Source organism: Excalfactoria chinensis, chromosome Z, assembly GCF_039878825.1.
Source record: "Excalfactoria chinensis isolate bCotChi1 chromosome Z, bCotChi1.hap2, whole genome shotgun sequence".
Taxonomy (NCBI): domain Eukaryota; kingdom Metazoa; phylum Chordata; class Aves; order Galliformes; family Phasianidae; genus Excalfactoria; species Excalfactoria chinensis.
In genome coordinates this window covers 24,836,667-24,857,155 of record NC_092857.1, presented here as the reverse complement: position 1 = coordinate 24,857,155, position 20,489 = coordinate 24,836,667, and the positions used below count along the sequence as shown (strand labels likewise).

The window sequence follows — 20,489 nt, the reverse complement described above, 5'->3', positions numbered from 1 at the left end:
TAAAATAAATAATAACAGTAATTAAAAGTCTGTCACCACATTAGTTGATGTTTAAACTGAATGGGTTCCACTATCTTTGCCAAACAGCACATGAATAAAAAAAGTAAATGACTAGGGAAGGTAGCCCAGCTTCTCCATTTCTTTTAGTGCCGATGTAAACTTAGAGTGAGACTGGGGTATTTATGCACTTTCTGTCCGGTGTTAGCTGTGTTTGCTGTTTTCTGGGGAAAAAAAAAAAAAAAATCATACAAAAGGAAATCCAAATTAAAAAAAAAAAATGCCACTTAAATAAAAAAAAAAAAATCAAAACAAACAGAATCTCACAACCAACAAACCAAAGAAAGACAAATTCCACCTTTCTGGATTCAGCTACATCTTAATTATGTACCTACTCTTTAGGTAATAAGGTAATTGCTTCTGTCACTTGCACATGTGTATCTTTTTGGCTTTTTCTGGTAATGATAAAACCATGACGTAAGATGATTACCAGCATGAGGGGCTGGTTGATGGATTAGCACAGTATAAAGTGATAGCTGTATGGTGCATGGGGAAAAACAAATATCTTCCGTATCTTATTACAAAGTTTCTTAGTATCCCACTGATTTTTATTGCAATTTCAGCTTCCAAACTACAAAAACTTCAGAGGAACCATTCAAGAACTTGGTCAAAACCAGTATGTGGTCAGTGGTGAAATATTTGTGGTGGACAGAAACACTGTAGAAATTACAGAGCTACCTGTAAGAACATGGACCCAGGTAAGTTACAGTAAAGAAAAAAAGCTCTAAATTAAACAGTTTTATCCTACACGCAGGAGAACATTTTAGTCCACTTCTGATCATTTTATGCACTTGGAAAGAAACATGGTTTCATTCTTTTCTTTGCCTTTGTAAAAGAGGGTTCTACTTGTACCATCTCATCTACTGTCTATACTACAAAGAATCACTGCTTCTTCTGCTGAGTTAATACATAATTCCCTTCCCTTCCCCCCCCATCTTTTTATTTATCTATTTATTTTTAAGTAGACTTTCTTGACCTTGTAGAATGGCTCTTATGTTTGTTCTAATCCCAGCTTTCATTTTGCAGGTTGTATTGGTTTAGTAAATTATCACTGGTTTCAGTTGTGGTACACAAGTTGAAATCTGAGCTTGGTTGTGAGCTTGGTTTAAAGAATGAGGAATCTAAAGAAGTTGAAATAAGTGTTTCTGGTTTTTTGCTATCTTTTTCTTAATAGGTGTACAGAGAACAGGTTCTGGAACCACTGTTGAATGGAACTGAAAAAACTCCAGCATTAATTTGTGACTACAAGGAATACCACACTGATACGACTGTGAAATTTGTTGTGAAGATGACAGAAGAAAAACTTGCAGAGGCAGAAGCTGCTGGATTGCACGAAGTCTTTAAGCTTCAAACAAGTCTTACTTGTGATTCTATGGTAACTTTTTTTCTGTTTGGCTATCAGAATATTTACAGTTGCTTGTTGTAAACTTGAATGTTTTTGTAGTGATTTTGGCATAAATGAACAAGTCTCTTCTTCATATTTGCTGCTGACAAAAAGTAATTGTGAACTGTTTGAATTCAGTTGTCTTGGAGATAATGCAAGTCTTGCTTTTTTGACCATGTTGGGCTATTTGAATTTTGAAAGTTCACTGGAATTGTCTAGAATTTTAGTCTTTTTATGGCAGGTACTACTTTCAAACATTATCACAAAGCAAAAATACACACATGTGTGTGTTGTAAATGGCCTTGCTCAATCTATTGTGTAGATTATTTTTGAAAAGCAAATGCACCAGATCAAGGTGACTGTACTTTGCACAGGTTCGAGTAAGTGTAGGGACTACTGCTAGAATCTCTCTGTAAGGCTTGTATTTGTGTAGGAATCAATCTGTCCTGGTGTGAACATGTTAAAAAGTTAGATGCCTGTGTGAGTCCATTATGCATCCACCTACCAAACAGATACTTTAGACAGATGAATTCCCCTAGAGAGGGATTTATTTCTTTCAGCTGACTAGAAAGGGGTGCCCAGGGTGACTAGTCCACCTATAAATGTCTGAACTGGAGGTGTCAGAAGTCAGGCAGAATTGATTTTGCCTGTGAAGTAAAAATGATTTATTTCTTTGTACTTGAAGGATTTCTGAGATGTTTAAAGTGGCAGTTTTCACACTGGAGGTTAGAGATTATAAAAAATACTCTTCAACTGTTATACGATTATTATTATTATTATTATTATTATTATTGCTGTTGTGAATTTAGATAGAATTGTAGTTTCATCTGAATTTTGGTGTCCTCTCCAGGGCTTTCTTGCTTGAAGATATAATCATAAATCTTATGTTAAGTTGACTTGTGACTAAAAATATAATCTATCTAGCTATGTGCTATATAGTCCCAGAGGAAGGTTTGAGCTCTCAGTCTTCAAAATGCTATTCTTCATCTAGTGTGCATGTGAGAGCAATAGAAATAAACTCATACAGGAAGATTAAAAATCTTGAGTTATGAACTCTCTTTCAAGCCATATGTTATCTATTTTGTAGGTGCTCTTTGATCATACGGGATGTTTAAAGAAGTATGAAACTGTGCAAGACATTCTGAAGGAGTTCTTTGATTTGCGATTACATTATTATAGTTTACGTAAGGAATGGCTTGTGGGAATGCTGGGTGCTGAATCTACAAAGCTAAACAACCAAGCTCGCTTCATTCTGGAGAAGATACAAGGGAAAATTGCCATAGGTGAGTTAACACTCTCTAAAATAGAACCAGGGAGAAATCTGGAAGTGATTTAAATGTCGTAAAATGTATTTGTATGTAAGACATTGACTTTCACAACACCGATTACTGACTTTGGTTTTTTGTTTGTATTGTAGAGAATAGATCAAAAAGAGACTTGATTCAAATGTTGGTTCAGAGGGGCTATGAATCCGATCCAGTTAAAGCTTGGAAAGAAGCACAGGAAAAGGTGAGGATCAGAAATCTCTGGATACATTTGATGCTGTTGTTATAAATGATATTCATTTATCAAGATGTTTGGTTTTGTAGTAGTCTGATTAATTTATGACACAACACTTTAACAAGATTAATCATTACTACTTTTTATTGGCTTTCATTCTTACAAATACGAATTTACATACAAATATTGCTGCATAATGGTGGTATTCCACATAGATAATTCTAAGAAGACAACTAGATGATATAAAGGTTGAGAATGAGAAGTTCATACATTCAGGGTTTTTATAGCACTTTGTATACTGCTATACAAAACTGTACTCGTTTCTAAAGAAACAGATGTACGTGCATGTCCAGAGAGCAAAGATCTTCATCCTGTGTGAGATAGCTAGGAAAATACAAGTTTCTGTAGCCAGTGGGATACGGTGCGTATTGCTAATGTTAGGTTCAGCTTTGTATTCTTACATCAATGACTAAACAGTCCAGCCATAAGAAATGACAGGAACATGGCTTTTTGGAAAAGACAAGAAAAAATTCCTTGTTACTGAATGCACGAGGAAACACCTTAGTAATCCATCAGGGTATTTTGGGGAATTGCTGCTGTTCATTTACAGAGCTAAGATTATTCATCTGTCTAATTCTGAATATTTCACTTTAGGCAGCAGAAGAGGAGGACCCACAAAACCCAAATGATGATGCTTCCTCTGCTTCTGGATCGACTTCTGGCCCTGATTTTAACTATATCTTAGACATGTCTCTGTGGTCTCTCACAAAAGAGAAAGTGGAAGAGCTCATTAAGCACAGAGATTCAAAGGTTGGTACACTGTGAGAGGCTTATTTTGAAATGATTTAATAATTACGGATGTGCCCAATTGTGAATGTTCAGTTCAGACAGTATTTACTAAGTTACTTGTAACTTATGATTCAGCCAACTCATAACGTAAAAACTTATATTTTATATGCTACTTTCACATTTTAGGAGAGAGAACTAAATGACCTGAAAAGGAAATCTGCCTCAGATCTCTGGAAAGAAGACTTAGCAGCTTTTGTCGAAGAGCTTGAAGTATGTTTTACAAATCTTTCTAAAAATAGATATTAAAAATAAGCAAAAAGAAACCAAAACAAAAACCAAACCAAAACAAAAAGCAGATTGCTCTCCAAATATAGGGGCAAGTGGGAAATCTGTTTTGTTCTCAGGGATTCTTTCTTGTATTTGTACAGTACAGTGCTTTTCCCAAGTCTGTGAAAGAAAAACTACCAGGAACAAATTGGTTTTCAAATGTCAAAAAAACTGGGAGTAGTAACTAGCAATTCTAAGTGAGGAAGCATTATCAAATGTAAAGCCACAAATTTGGGAACAAAGCATGTAGACCAGAAGTGCTAGACAAAAGGCTTTTACCTTGCCTCATTAGTATCTCTGGCAAAAAGGTAAAGGCGTATTGATGATTGCTGAGCCTCAGCCTTCAGTGTTTCCTGAAAATGGCTGATGTAATCTTTTGAAGTAACACAGGATAATCCAAATAAGATGTTTATTTCTCTGCACCTTCATGGTGCAGATGCAATTGGAAGTATTCTGTGCTGAAACCTCAACTTCTGTAATAAAAAACTGGAAAGGACTGGAAAATGTGCCTTATAAAACTTAATCTAAAAGCTCACTGCTTGCTTTAAACACCGAAGGACTGAAAAGTGATATCAGTACCTGGAGATACACGTGAGGAAGAGGAACTTGATGAAAGAAAGATATTCCAGAGTGTCCAAAAGTTTTCATTTGTTTGGGCTTGAAAAAAAGCGTAGCTTTTAACCACATGAAGTAGGGAAGAATTTACCAAGATTAAGTGATTGATTTTCCATTAGTAAAAGGTGCGCTATAATTCTGCTGACAATTAAGGGCAGTCTTCTACTCCATGTTAAAAAAGACTGAAAAAGCACCATGTTTTGCCTTTACTGAAAATGAACATGTTTCCCTCTCGCCCCTGGTTTTTTGTTAGAAAGTAGAAGCACAGGAAAGAGATGACATTCTGGCTGGCATGATTGGCAAGCCAATAAAAGGTGAAGTTGGTAAACCCAAGATGAAGAAGCTTCAGTTGGAAGAGACCATGCCATCACCATTTGGGAGAAGAATAGTTCCACAGATTACATCTGCCATGAAAGCTGATGCCAGTAGGAAATTGCTGAAAAGGCAAAAGGTAAACTAACTGTTGCTATAGTTACATTCTTTAACTGCTATATTTTTCCGTGCTGATAATGCAAATCCAAAGACTAGATCCCACTAGACCCCATTAGTACTGTATGTACGTATGATGTTTTTCTAACTTAATGTGTAAAGAAATTAATGCTGGACTTATTTTATATTTGAAAGCCTATTATGACTACTTATTGCTGGAGTGTTTTTGTTGCTTTTTTTCCCCTTCCAATACTATTAAAATTGGCAATATAATAGTCTACTTTAATTTATTCTCTTCTAAAAATTGTATTGCAGTTTATCACAGTATCACAGTATCGTGCGAGTTGGAAGGGACCTTAGAGATCATCGAGTCCAACTCCTGGGATTTGAGCCCTCTAGTGTAGCAGAGCGGCAGTTCTACCACTTGCGCCACAGGGGGGATTCAAACCCAGGCCTCCAGTGTTGCAAGCGGCGGTTCTAACACTGTGCACCACCGGTTGTTATTTATTTATAATATTTATTGTTGGAATATAAAGGTATAATTTTATTTTGACCAACTTGTTAATATTTTTAGGGTGATGCTGATGCTGTAGCAATAAAAATGGAATTTGATGAAGAATTTGGTGGTGCGCAAGCTGACGGTGGTGGGGATGACTCGGTGAATACAGCAGCCCCAGCAGATAAAATCGTTAAAGTGAAGAGAGAGAAGGAGGAGCCTGGTGAGATATCCTTACGCAGTCATCATTAAGCTCGAATGAGTACTAATTTTGCATTAATCGTATTTTTAACACATTATGAGAAGGGAAATATACCACAATGAGTATTTCATCTGATTTTCTTCCTTAAAGAGATGTGCAGAAATACTTCCAAACACTTCTGTATTACTTTCAGCATACATGGAAATTAAAAGCAGAGGTATTCAATGCTCAAGTTAAACATGTGGACACATCTATTATGGTTCTCTAGTTGTAGTAACTGACTGAAATTTCTGTAGAGTATTCTGCTTCTCTTGAGATGGGGATCTTCTGCTTTCTACATATGGGTTTGAGGGGGAGGGATCTAAATCGTTGAATATGTGAGTAGAAAAAAAATCGATTGTTTATTACATAATTAGATTGTGTACAAATGAAAATATATGACGTGTATGTTCTCTGCCACTTTTATTTATGTGGTAACGTAACTATACTGAAGTATGTAAAAATGTATTTTTCTTTTAGCTGAGAGGCCCAAGTATACATTTGACTTGTCAGAAGAAGAAGATGATGCCGATGATGATGCCAACAATATCAATGATTTAGATGAGCTGAAAGTAAAAGTTTCTCCACCTATAAATGACAGAGAGAAGGAGTTCGTTCTCTCAGACAGTTCAGAAGAAGATGAATATGACTTCCCTCCATTCAAAATAAAGCCATCTCCAGAGTAAGTACTGTAACTCAGCAGTATATATTTTTAGATAATTTTTATTTGAATACAGAAACCTCTAAAGAAAACTGACAGAATATTAATTATTAATCTTCACATAAGATGTAAAATAAAATGTATATGTTTCTGGGGAGGAATGAAAGTGTATATTATCATCTCACCATTGCAACTGACTTGGGCAGGGAAGACATGGCTCACCGAATTGTGATAGAGTGTCAGTAATGTCATCTGTTAATCGTATTTAGTAAAAATTTCTGTTTTCCTTCTTGTACCAACAGGTATACAGACTTATTGATAAATATGTAGTGCTGTCAATTTAAGATGGTTACGATGCATGACAGGATAGGGATTTTATTAAGGATTTGTCTGTTGAAGTGCTAGATACGTGTTAGAATGCAAAACAATAATTTAAGCTCTTATGGATGCTATAATGTCTGCATATTTTAATATGGAGTTAATGCAATTAATGCAATTTCTTCTTGTGTCTGGAAGTAGAAAAATGTCTCAAGAGAAGAAAAATCAAGACTTTGGGAACATTTTCTCATTGCCATCCTACTCTCGGAAGACAGATGATGGTGAGCTTGATTTCACTGATCTGATTACCATTAGCAGTTTTTACAGAATACGTACGGGGTTTTATGTCATAAATAGAAACTTAACGCAGTAGTCTTAAGAGTAATGACATTGAGATTTATGCAGGGGAAAAGAAATAAGAGGTTCTGATCCTTAGAGGAACATGGCTTGTATTGTAGGCACATGGTACACACATAGCCTAGCTGTAGTATCAGAAAGGTGTATCTGTGAAAGGTCTATCTGCTGCAGATAACTTGCATTTTATTCTCTTCACTGTGATGTTTATGAAAAAGCCCTTAGTGACCAGACCAAGAGTTGCTGTGAAAGATTTTGTAACTTGATCCAGAAATCTTTCACCTTATCCAAAATACTAGAGTAGAAATTAATAAAAATAGAAGAGAAGAGGTTTTTGCTAATATCCAAACTGAACCTCCTCTGGTGCGTCTTGAAGCCATTCCCTGTCATCCAGTCTCTAGTTACCTGGGAGAGGAGGCCAGCCCCCACCTCGCCACAACCTCCTTTCACGCAGTTGTAAAGAGTGATCAGATCACCCATGAGCCTCCTCTTCTGCAGACTGAACAATCCCAGTTCTCTCAACCATAAGATGTGTGCCCCAGTCTCCTCACAGCTTTGTTGTCCTTCTCTGGACATGCTTCAGGGCCTGGATTCTTTCATGTAGTGAAAGACTAAAAACTGAACATGGTGTTCAAGATACGGTCTGGCCAGAGCTGAGTACAGAGGGACAGGGGGATCACCTCCCTGCTCCTGCTGGTCGCACTACTTCTGATGTTTGGTAGCAGTTTAAATTATGTGCCTCTGTTCTTCTAGACTCAAACAAGACTTTTTTTTTTTTTTTTTTTTCCTCAAATTCTTTTATAATCTGAGGCAGGCCCTGCTGAGTGACTTCCCCTTGCATTTATTTATGTGGTAACATAACTATACTGAAGTATGTAAAAATGTATTTTCCTTTTAGCTGAGAGGCCCAAGTATACATTTGACTTGTCAGAAGAAGAAGATGATGCCGATGATGATGCCAACAATAACAATGATTTAGATGAGCTGAAAGTAAAAGCTTTTCCAGGTATAAATGACAGAGAGAAGGAGTTCGTTCTCTCAGACAGTTCAGAAGAAGATGAATATGACTTCCCTCCATTCATAATAAAGCCATCTCCAGAGTAAGTACTGTAACTCAGCAGTATATATTTTTAGATAATTTTTTTTTGAATACAGAAACCTCTAAAGAAAACTGACAGAATATTAATTATTAATCTTCACATAAGATGTAAAATAAAATGTATATGTTTCTGGGGAGGAATGAAAGTGTATATTATCATCTCACCATTGCAACTGACTTGGGCAGGGAAGACATGGCTCACCGAATTGTGATAGAGTGTCAGTAATGTCATCTGTTAATCGTATTTAGTAAAAATTTCTGTTTTCCTTCTTGTACCAACAGGTATACAGACTTATTGATAAATATGTAGTGCTGTCAATTTAAGATGGTTACGATGCATGACAGGATAGGGATTTTATTAAGGATTTGTCTGTTGAAGTGCTAGATACGTGTTAGAATGCAAAACAATAATTTAAGCTCTTATGGATGCTATAATGTCTGCATATTTTAATATGGAGTTAATGCAATTAATGCAATTTCTTCTTGTGTCTGGAAGTAGAAAAATGTCTCAAGAGAAGAAAAATCAAGACTTTGGGAACATTTTCTCATTGCCATCCTACTCTCGGAAGACAGATGATGGTGAGCTTGATTTCACTGATCTGATTACCATTAGCAGTTTTTACAGAATACGTACGGGGTTTTATGTCATAAATAGAAACTTAACGCAGTAGTCTTAAGAGTAATGACATTGAGATTTATGCAGGGGAAAAGAAATAAGAGGTTCTGATCCTTAGAGGAACATGGCTTGTATTGTAGGCACATGGTACACACATAGCCTAGCTGTAGTATCAGAAAGGTGTATCTGTGAAAGGTCTATCTGCTGCAGATAACTTGCATTTTATTCTCTTCACTGTGATGTTTATGAAAAAGCCCTTAGTGACCAGACCAAGAGTTGCTGTGAAAGATTTTGTAACTTGATCCAGAAATCTTTCACCTTATCCAAAATACTAGAGTAGAAATTAATAAAAATAGAAGAGAAGAGGTTTTTGCTAATATCCAAACTGAACCTCCTCTGGTGCGTCTTGAAGCCATTCCCTGTCATCCAGTCTCTAGTTACCTGGGAGAGGAGGCCAGCCCCCACCTCGCCACAACCTCCTTTCACGCAGTTGTAAAGAGTGATCAGATCACCCATGAGCCTCCTCTTCTGCAGACTGAACAATCCCAGTTCTCTCAACCATAAGATGTGTGCCCCAGTCTCCTCACAGCTTTGTTGTCCTTCTCTGGACATGCTTCAGGGCCTGGATTCTTTCATGTAGTGAAAGACTAAAAACTGAACATGGTGTTCAAGATACGGTCTGGCCAGAGCTGAGTACAGAGGGACAGGGGGATCACCTCCCTGCTCCTGCTGGTCGCACTACTTCTGATGTTTGGTAGCAGTTTAAATTATGTGCCTCTGTTCTTCTAGACTCAAACAAGACTTTTTTTTTTTTTTTTTTTTCCTCAAATTCTTTTATAATCTGAGGCAGGCCCTGCTGAGTGACTTCCCCTTGCATTTATTTATGTGGTAACATAACTATACTGAAGTATGTAAAAATGTATTTTCCTTTTAGCTGAGAGGCCCAAGTATACATTTGACTTGTCAGAAGAAGAAGATGATGCCGATGATGATGCCAACAATAACAATGATTTAGATGAGCTGAAAGTAAAAGCTTTTCCAGGTATAAATGACAGAGAGAAGGAGTTCGTTCTCTCAGACAGTTCAGAAGAAGATGAATATGACTTCCCTCCATTCATAATAAAGCCATCTCCAGAGTAAGTACTGTAACTCAGCAGTATATATTTTTAGATAATTTTTTTTTGAATACAGAAACCTCTAAAGAAAACTGACAGAATATTAATTATTAATCTTCACATAAGATGTAAAATAAAATGTATATGTTTCTGGGGAGGAATGAAAGTGTATATTATCATCTCACCATTGCAACTGACTTGGGCAGGGAAGACATGGCTCACCGAATTGTGATAGAGTGTCAGTAATGTCATCTGTTAATCGTATTTAGTAAAAATTTCTGTTTTCCTTCTTGTACCAACAGGTATACAGACTTATTGATAAATATGTAGTGCTGTCAATTTAAGATGGTTACGATGCATGACAGGATAGGGATTTTATTAAGGATTTGTCTGTTGAAGTGCTAGATACGTGTTAGAATGCAAAACAATAATTTAAGCTCTTATGGATGCTATAATGTCTGCATATTTTAATATGGAGTTAATGCAATTAATGCAATTTCTTCTTGTGTCTGGAAGTAGAAAAATGTCTCAAGAGAAGAAAAATCAAGACTTTGGGAACATTTTCTCATTGCCATCCTACTCTCGGAAGACAGATGATGGTGAGCTTGATTTCACTGATCTGATTACCATTAGCAGTTTTTACAGAATACGTACGGGGTTTTATGTCATAAATAGAAACTTAACGCAGTAGTCTTAAGAGTAATGACATTGAGATTTATGCAGGGGAAAAGAAATAAGAGGTTCTGATCCTTAGAGGAACATGGCTTGTATTGTAGGCACACGGTACACACATAGCCTAGCTGTAGTATCAGAAAGGTGTATCTGTGAGATTGATCTTGACTGTAAGCGATCAGGATGATTTAAAATATGCAGTGAACAAATCTTATTCTGAACATACTCTGTGGTTATAGATACAACAAAATTGGACAGTGACGAGGAGGATTCTACTCCTGTTTTCTCATCACCTTTCACCTCAAAAGAAACAGAGAAAATTCTAAGTAAAACAGTAGCTGCTAAAAAAGGTATGTGTAGGATTACAATGTAAATCAAGTTTTTTCAAGTTCTTCACTTCCATTCACTTCACAGCATTCAACAGTTTTCATCATCTCTCCTTTGCCCAAACTGTACATGATCACCATTTCTTTGACAGTGTAGTGATAACTTAATAGCTTAGTTATTACTCAGCTGGTATTCTTTTAGTCATGTCCTTAGTTCTGTGTTCATGCAATGTTCCATCCACTCACCTTCTGGTGAGTGCCTCACAGGGGAATGTCTATTGTGTAGCTGAAGCAATTACTACAAACAGTCGTATGTGGGGTTTTTTGTGACTTCAGAGTTTGAATTTTGGAGGACAGGAAGCTGATACTGAAGGACTGCTTGTTCTGTCTCGTTACCTGTATGGCCACATTCCTTTCTCAGTCCAGGGACAGTAAAGGAATAGTTAGGAGTTAAATTTCTTCTCAGACCTTGATCAATTTGATATGAAATTTTCTGATCTCTGGCATCAACTGACTCTGACTTGCTTTATGCTAATATAGTTCTTTTGTCTTCTAATTGCGATATCTATAGAGACCTATTTGTTGTTTTCAAATATGGCTTCCGAGTTCCGACCTAAGTATCAGTTCTTCACTCTCAAGATCTATCTAAAAGGCTGCCGGAGCCTCTCCTTGATGCCAAAGAGAGCTTTATTTTTAATATTAGCAGGCCGTGATACTTGGACTACTTAGTAGGTATCATCCATCACACAAAGCAGTACACTGATTCTCCAGCAGGGAGCAGTTAAAGGCAACGCTACCAAAAAGATTCTGGAGACACTCATCTGTCTGAAGACATTCCCTTAGCAGTATCACAGATGAAAGCTTGAGTACTCACCAGTGTTCACATTCCTGCTATGTGGAGCTTTTTACATGCTCCTTATCTTTAAGGTATTCAGGGCTGACAGATTACACATAGGTCAGTAGCGAAGCAGAGGGTTTTGTTAAAGGCTGGATTGTCTTCCAACATGTGGAGTGCATTACTTCTCCGTGGTGTGAATGTATGAGGGCTGCTCCGAGACCAATGCCTCCTGTTTTATTACGTTGGCCCGCGATATCAGAGGTGGATGGTGGTGGTGTGGCAGCCGAGGTTGAACCTTCCCAGCAGTATTCCATTCCATTTCATTGCAATGTAACAGATGGCAGCAAAGGGGCAGTCTGACAAAACGGTGTCTGATGTGGAAGTGCAGGTGAAGCAAAGGGGTGGAAATGAATTCTTCTATGTGGAAAAATTGCACCCATTGACATTAATCAACACTTGCTGAATGTTTATGGACACCAAACAGTGAGCACAGTGAGGCAGTGAGGGGTTCGTTTCAGCAGTGCTGACAGTGACAGTAGGTCACCTCTGCTGGGGCAGATTTTTACCAGCACAGCTCTTGTTCATCGACGGTGAAAAGGCATAGATAATAAAAACACTATTGAATGGTGTTATTGAGCTCTTTGTATTCATTGTAATTTCCATGAGAATGAATAGGAGGCATTGCTTTCGGAGCAATACAAGTACTGTATTATAAAGATGGCAAGACAGGTTGTGTAGCAGTAATAGAAATTCAGTAAGGATTCCTGTTTATTTCTCACAGTTCTAACATAAAAGTTGAAGTATGTTTTCCTCAAGTGTAGGAGGCTCATCTCGTTTTAACATCTGCCATTTATTCTGTAATTTATTAAAATTTGATATTTCTATGCAATATGTGAATGTAACACATTCGGTATCTCTGACTTCTAACAGCAAAAGTAGATGTGCCACCTAAACCTAAAAGGGCTCCCAAGGCCAAGAAGATGGAAACTGTAAGTTCTGACTCGGATTTGGAATTTGGCATTCCAAAGAAGACTGCGGCACCCAAAGGTAGTAATTTAGATGTGGTGTCGATTAGCATCACACGATGTCTGTGCTCTCTGTAACACAGGTTCAAGATTATATTTCAAGGGAAGCAAAGATAGTCTCTAAAAGAACCACACTGATTTATTAGTAAATGAATCATCGGCAGATTACTCAGCCCTGAGCTTGTTCTATGACAGAAAGTGTTCACTGGTGTTTCTTGGCAGTCAGTGCTGTGAACTTCTTAAGTGACCTTCGCTGTTGGGAATTTAATGACTCCAAACCCCATGAGAGAATGGTAACTCCAGAGGAAGTATGAAAGAGAGAGATAAAACTGAGAAAATCAACTGTTATGTTGTATTTTCTGCCTATTGAGAAGAAGCTTGAGCTGTAAACTGAATTTCAACTTTACACACAGACGTGATAAGATGTAACAATATCACTGCTGTTTTTTCCAGCGTGCTGAACTCTGATGTTTTATTGAAATTATGTTCTCTCACCTAGGAAAAGGGAGAGGGGCAAAGAAAAGGAAAGCATCTGGCTCAGAAAATGAAGGTGATTACAACCCTGGGAAGAAGGCACCTGAATCGACACCGTGCAAGGTCAGTCCTCTCATGGTCCTTTCCACTTTTCACTTCAGTAAAAGATGCATGTTCTTATGGCGGGGTGCTGATGTAGTAACCGGGGTGTAGCTGTGATTATGTTAGAGCTGTTAGAGAAAAGTTGCTTCAGGACTGAATGTCACGATGCAAAACGCACAGAGCTTCACAAAGGATTTGTCTTTTGTTTTCCAAAGAAACCCAAGAAGGCCGCTTTCGACCAGGATTCTGATGTGGAAATCTTCCAGTCAGGCTTTGCCTCCGAAACTGCCCCGAAGCCCCGGACAGGTTGGGCTAGCAAAGAAGTGAAGTATTTTGCAGAGTCCGATGAAGATGATGATTTTGATATGTTTAATTAAGTGCCCAAAGAGCACACAACTGTTTTCCAGCGACTATCTTGTGTTGTCCTTTTGGTCCCTTCTGTCGCAAACTTTTGGACATTTGACTTATCTTATGTGACAAATGTAAGTGATGGGTTTTATTCTTGTGTGTGGGCATTTTAACATTCTGTGCTTACACCAACAGCTTTGTGCTCTTTTTTACTCATTGAAATGTCATGTATTTGTCGGACTGGCTTGTAGAGATGTTCTAGACAGCGGTGCTAAAGCACATTTTAATTGTCATGGTTGCAAACCTGCTTTTTGAAATAAAGTTTAAACATTAAAAAATGGAAAACTCTCCGTCTTGTGTGTGTGTAATGTTGGGGCGGAGGGACCGACTGCCACACGGGTGCTTTTTTAAAATAAATATATCCCACTTCCCATAGTCAGTCTTCACCAACTATTCTTGAGTAAAACGAGAAGTGAAGCAGGACCCATAGTCAGTCTTAACGTGACTGGGTAAACCGACCACAGCAGCAGCGGCTGCCAAATGGTATCGGACTGCAGTCAAGCCAGACCTGACATGCTGAGTGGCCGTGATGACAGTAGAGGAGGTACTCTCAGCAATAGCCAGCCATTGACGGGGAGACAAGCAAGGCTCCCAGATGATACCAGTTTGCCAGATCTGCAGCGACCCTAGGCCAAAGACAGGAGTGCTGGCAACTGTATCTGCTATTGCATTACCTCTGGTAAAAAGGCTTGGCACCTCAGAGTGACCATGCACATATAAGGATGCAACAGGAGCTGTGTGGGAGGCCAAGGTCTCTTCCAAAATTCCAGCAGCCTCTGAACTTGAGAGGCCCTCCCGGCCCATCCGGGCCAACTGCTTGGCTGCAAAGATGGAGTCAGCAACAATGTTAGAGGGTATCATTCGCCAGAGGTGCACTGCAACCGTCACAGCCATTACCTCAAGCATCTGCACGCTGACCATTCGGTTTGTGAAGACAGCAGCCTGTGAACTACGGTTGGGATCCTGCCAAACCACCATCCTGAGATCAAGAGTCTCATGCTCTTCCAACTGAGCTAGCTGGGCCATTTCAAGGCCTCGAGCAGTGTCCCACTGTGCAAGCGATCCTTCCATGCAGCTCTGTAAGATCTTTTGCCAAGCTGCAGCCATTTTGCTAGACGGATTTTGGGGTTCTTTTGGGTCGGATCCCTTTAGCTGACCATACAAGGGCTTCATCAATCGAGAAGGTATCCCCAAAGCACCCCGAACCCACTGGAGGCCTCCTACCAGTTTCTGCATATTCCATAGTTTCTTAACACGTGGTTGAATATCAAGACCCACCAGATGCATCATCTCAGTGCTAAACTTATATTCCAAGCACTCTGCTCTAATTCCCTCTTGCATGTCTATACCATGCACAGGGTGAAAGGGATCATCTTGTTCAGCTGCCACCACCCTCCCAAGCTCAGTCATCCACCCCTCTTTCCAGAGTGTATATTGCACCAGCTTGAGAATCACGTATGCAAGGCTTTCAATATCGTGAGGGAGCACAGGGCTCCATAGGATAGGATAGGTTCCATTTCCCCCCCCGGAAAGGACAGATCTGGTTTTCTTTTATTGTCTCAAAGATTGCTTTGTGAGGCTTTTCTGATGATAAGACTCTGACTGGCGACTGCTGACTATCTAGGAGGGTGAATGGTGGTTGCTATTGTGCCATCCCTGCTTATGATTGCAAAGATAAGCAGAGACAGGACAAGCAGTCTTTTTCAGGGGTGCTGCTTGAAGGAGCTGACCGCTGCAGAAGGCGATAATGCTTGTGTCTGGCAAACAGAGGCACCACCAACCCCTGCTGGCTTATCTGTGGGCCAGGAATGTCACAAAAGCTGGTTTTAAACCATTTTACAAAGAGCGTTTACCTACTTGTTTAGAAGCTCAGTGTTTGTTCGAGATACATTCCCAAAAATGCTGAGCGTTCTTGTCATCCTCAAACTTCAAAGAAGAAGAAAAACAACCCCACCGAAATGGGGGATAAAAGGCCCTCGCTAAACTGGGGATTTTGGAGACGATCTTTGGAGACGATCTCCCAAAGACACCTTTGATGGAGAATTCCCTGAGGGGAAAACCTCTTCGGAAGGCCGGCTTGCTGCAGTGCTTCCTGACTTTCTGCCATCCCCCGCGGTGATCAGACGAGTTCCTGAAAGCAACGGACCTTACTGTGTACCTCGCTGGACCCACGGTGGTGACTATCTCTCTTTTGCTCTCTACAGACTCCTTGCTTATATTTCCTACTTTTCCTATCGCCCACCTTCCCTCCCCCATCTCCCTAAAACGGCCAGGACTGTAATAAACCGGTTGGGCCAACATTTGAACCGTTGCTTCTTAATCTCACGCCGGGTATACACATATCAAAGAACCTTGCCTCCCTCCTGCAGATTGGAGCGAGACATTTATTATTGGCGTCACGGACAGGATGCCCGCCGTGAGAGTGTTGTCCTCCCAGATACAGCCTGAATCTTTTCTGTGTGCACCTCCTGGAGTTGCAAGGAGCGACAGTTTTGGTAACTTAGATGTGAGCACCTCTCCAGGAAGACCGCTCCTTATTCTGAAACTTTACTTGCTTTTGTGTTCACCTCTTGGGGACGTATGAATTGATTTTGAGTATTTGCTTTTGTTTTATACGTGTGTGCCTCCCCGGGAAGCCTATTTTGCATTCTGTGGTTTAAGTATCTTGTAACATATTTTGGAATTTGAAAGTATTTTTGTGTGCGCCTCTTGGGGAAGCGAGGAGGTAATTTTTGAGGTAAAACGTGTGTTACTCTCCAAGAAGTTTATTCCTTTTTTGAGAAACTTTAAGTGTTTTTCTTGTAGCTTTAAGCTTGAAGCTTTTCTGGCCAGACAGGATAGCCAGGAGCGATTGAGGTGTTGACACGTTCTTTGTAAGTGTTGATTGTGCTTCTTGGTCTTTTGTGTAAGGGAGGAGAGATTGGAGAATTTGCGTTGTTTAAACTTTTTCTGTGCGCACCTCTCCGAGTTGCAAGCACTGAGGGTGTCTTGTAACCGAGGTGCGGAATTTGCCGTTTTTTTCCTCTGTGTGGCCTCTCAGGAAAATAAGGGGCGATTTAACCCCAAAGGTGTTGTTTTAGCCTGCTGTCTTTGTGTGCTCCTCTCAACAAAAGGGAGGCATGAGTGTAGCATTTACATTTGTTTGATTGGTGCGTGCCTCCCTGGGGAGGGGTAAGGAGTGGAGTGTACCTTCTCTTCCCTTAGTGTAGATCCTTTAGGGTATTGAGAAACGAGTGAAAGTATTGCCACTATGGAAAGTGAAAATGTGCTATTTGACCTCTTAGAAAAGCACGGTGCTCGGCCCTCTTTATCAGGGGTGGACTGGGCACGACAAAACTGGCATAACTTGCAGAGTGTTTCAGACCGCATTTGTGTTTTACAACATGGGGCTCGTACCCGAGCCGGGAAAGGAAAATCGTGTATTTGTGCGGTACTCGGTGCAGCTTTAAAAGCAGCCGTGGAGTTCCGAGATGAAAAGCATTCGGCAGAAACCCAAACCGTACAAGCATTACAGGAATCAGTTAAAGTAATGCAAGAGTTGGTAAAAACTCTGCAGAATCAAATAGCGAACCTTGAGGAACAATTACAAAGAGAGCAGCGTAATTCAGTTTTGTTGCAAATGGCTTTTAAGGAGCTATTAGCGTATAAGAACACTAGCAATGCTGTTGTCCGTAATTTGCCTCAAGAAAAAACTTTTCCTCAGAAGGAACTACAAGGAATGAGGGAAGGGCTTGACAAATTAGAGGACTCGCCAACCCAATTGCGTCCTCTGATAAAAACTGAATATGCATTTGATAATGGTGAGGACCTAAAATGAATGTTAAAGAAATTCCCTTCTCTGTCACTGAATTAGCAACACTGAAAAAGGATTTTAGCCGTTCTCCAAAAGAATCAGAAACGGAATATGTGTGGAGAGTCAGTCTCACCGGTGGAGACCAAATAATGTTAACTGAGAAGGAAGCTGAAGGTTATTGGGGTCCAGGAGTATTTTGAACTACTGGTAACAACCGTGCTCCCTGGTCCCTAACGCAGAGGGCTGCCTATTGGGCAGGTGGTCTTAACCCTCTAGAAAGGGGACACCCTCTTGCCATTACTTCCAGATGATCAATTAGTGGAAAGTGTCCAAAAGGCTGCTTGTCTCCAAATGATGTATGATAGAAAGCTGCAGCCACATCATGAATCACCTCTGATGATGCCTGTTGATCCTGAAAGGATGACTCCTTTAATCAGGGGGCTCCGGAATCACTGAAACCCATAGGCATACAATTACAAGGAAAGATACAGGCTATGCCTCAGGGAGAAAGAACCCGGGCAGCATTAGAAGGAGTTGTAACCCCTAACCATCTGCAGTCTGGATATAAAGTATGGACATGGGGGGAGGTTGCCCAAGAATTAATTAATTATGAAAGAAAATATGGGCCGGTGATTACTAACACTAGTAAATGTGAGCCAAGGGAAGTGAGGCTTGCAGCAGTCAGCCTTGCTTCTAGGCCACCTAGCCCAAACCTCAGTGAAACTGGAAGGGTCTCATTGCCAGGAAGAACAGGCAGGCGAAATATTGGTCATAAACGTAATCGTCTCTGGACGCTGGGCTGGCAAAAGGGTGTTCCACGAGATGTGATGAATGGATTACCCACAGTCAGACTAGAGAAATTAGTTAACTGGTGGCCAGAACAAAAGCTCAAGAAGCCCAAGGAAAGCTGATGCTTTCGCCCCCTCCCCCAGATGAGCGGGAGGTGGGGGGGGGGGAAGGCAGTGAGGGGTGGATGTATTAGAAAGCTCACAACAGAAGGAGAAGATCCTCGATTTAACACCTTCTGTCCCAAGGCCTCCCACTCCTGCCAACTGCCCCTGTGAGTCACAATACAGTTACTGATAAGCCGGGGAAACACTCATCTCCCTGGCCAGCCTGTGCCAACTGACTCAGCTAACCTGAGGACAGTTTCCCTAACCTTAATGAAATCCCTTAACAAATATCCTTGGAAGGCTAAGGCCTCCCCGATAAAGAAATGTAAAATCAACTCTTGCTGGATTGTTCCCTCATTTTTCAATTGTATTTACAATAGCCCCAAAAGGGCAAGTTGTCTTGTTTTATTTTACAGAAGATCCCCGTGGGACCTTTACTGAGCACAGAATGGCTGATAGCTGACTTTAACCATTTGTGTTTTGTGACAGGAAAATTGAAGATGAGATCATGCTGGAATGCTGGATATACCTCTTGATTCCATATTTTGGTAGCAATAGTATTATGTTTTGTTTGTTGTGGTTGTGGATTGTGATCGATATCAGTCCTTGGATCCGTTAAAACTTCACAATTGGGTTCAGAGTTTTTACAGGTCATTCTGGCTTTCTGGTACTCTCTGCACGGTAATGACCATTCCTTCTGACCCCTTCTTTCACCCCTTTTGGTTAAACTGATTGTGATTTGCATGTAACTCCTCCATGGTGTTTCCAAATTCCTAGAAAACTGGGAAATGAACAATGGGACCCATCTAATATTTGTTAGATGTGGTCACAAAAGAAATCTATCACAAAGTCCTTTGCACTGATACTTTTTCGTGTCACATCAGCCCAGGAGTTCCATACAAAATATGGTTGTTGGAAAATGTCTAAGTTTTGATAAGAGATGTGTTTCTGGGATTGTCCCTCTTGTGGTTTATACTGTGGGGTGTCCGACACACACTGTCCTGTGAAAAGTTCTGTAGACTATAACAGTACTCTAACTTGCCAAACTAGTATTTATATCTCTCAGCTGACACAAATACCCCTATTTATTTATTTTATTTGATACTATTGGTTATCGTCACTGTCTTTGTGATTGTTAAATGTTTATGGTATATGGAAGTGTAATTGAGGGTAATAATTGTGGAATTGTGGAAAACAAACAAACAAAAAAACTACTACAAAAAACAGCAAAAAGGTTAAAGCAAGTAACAATGGGAGTGACTGTAGCTGTAAATGACTTTCTGTGAGTAGTTTAGTTTATGAGTGCAGATGTATTGATTGAAAATAATTATAACCTTATGTTTAGGGTGTTATCAATCAAGGTTTTGATTGAGTGATGATGATGATGTCAACATTTAACTCCCCCTTATCACCCATCCCTCTTTTCCCTTATGCTTACTTTTTTTTCTCTTTCTTTTCCTCACCACCATGGAGGGTCACTTATGCTTCAGTTTTGAGCATCCTTTGAGCCACGGGGTGGTGTGAGAACCCTTCTTTGTTTTCTGGCTCAAAGCTTGCTTCCTGAGGTGTTTTCTAGTGATGAGACTCTCACTGATTTATGGAGGAGGCAAGTGATGGGTGCTACCGTGTGACAATCAACATCACCCTGTAGGCATCTGACAGCACCTTCCTTCATAGCTGTTTGCTTCCGGAACAGAGTGCACAGGAGTGTTTATGGGTAGAAGATCTGGCCTGGGACTAAATAGCTCCAGCTTGGTATGGGAAAATTGGGGAATGATGCCATCGTGTCCTGTGAAAAACAGGATGCAGATGGGCATCCCTGCTCCCTCTTATCTGCTGGCAAGGCCCGGAAGATGGGAACAAAAGGAGTTTTTGCTGAGATCCCAAAGCCAGAATTTTCTACCCCAAGGAGAGCTGACTCAGCTACTTTGGATTTGAGCTGTCACTCCAAAGAGAA

General features: G+C 40.0%; 1 protein-coding gene across 1 annotated transcript in view; it reads left to right on the top strand.

The window, feature by feature from the left end:
* LOC140264538 (DNA topoisomerase 2-beta-like) overlaps nt 1-13,937 on the top strand; it is a 29,148-nt gene extending 15,211 nt beyond the window's left edge. The window contains exons 8-23 of the mRNA XM_072360391.1: nt 621-755; nt 1,232-1,432; nt 2,529-2,724; nt 2,859-2,950; nt 3,596-3,751; nt 3,917-4,000; nt 4,926-5,123; nt 5,676-5,820; nt 6,352-6,520; nt 7,089-7,098; nt 9,829-10,022; nt 10,521-10,600; nt 10,913-11,023; nt 12,768-12,884; nt 13,362-13,459; nt 13,654-13,937. Of these exons, the coding sequence (XP_072216492.1) occupies nt 621-755; nt 1,232-1,432; nt 2,529-2,724; nt 2,859-2,950; nt 3,596-3,751; nt 3,917-4,000; nt 4,926-5,123; nt 5,676-5,820; nt 6,352-6,520; nt 7,089-7,098; nt 9,829-10,022; nt 10,521-10,600; nt 10,913-11,023; nt 12,768-12,884; nt 13,362-13,459; nt 13,654-13,815 (2,148 nt within the window). The 3' untranslated portion in view covers nt 13,816-13,937. The remainder of the gene's footprint in view (nt 1-620; nt 756-1,231; nt 1,433-2,528; nt 2,725-2,858; nt 2,951-3,595; nt 3,752-3,916; nt 4,001-4,925; nt 5,124-5,675; nt 5,821-6,351; nt 6,521-7,088; nt 7,099-9,828; nt 10,023-10,520; nt 10,601-10,912; nt 11,024-12,767; nt 12,885-13,361; nt 13,460-13,653) is intronic.
* Nucleotides 13,938-20,489: the final 6,552 nt, after the last annotated feature.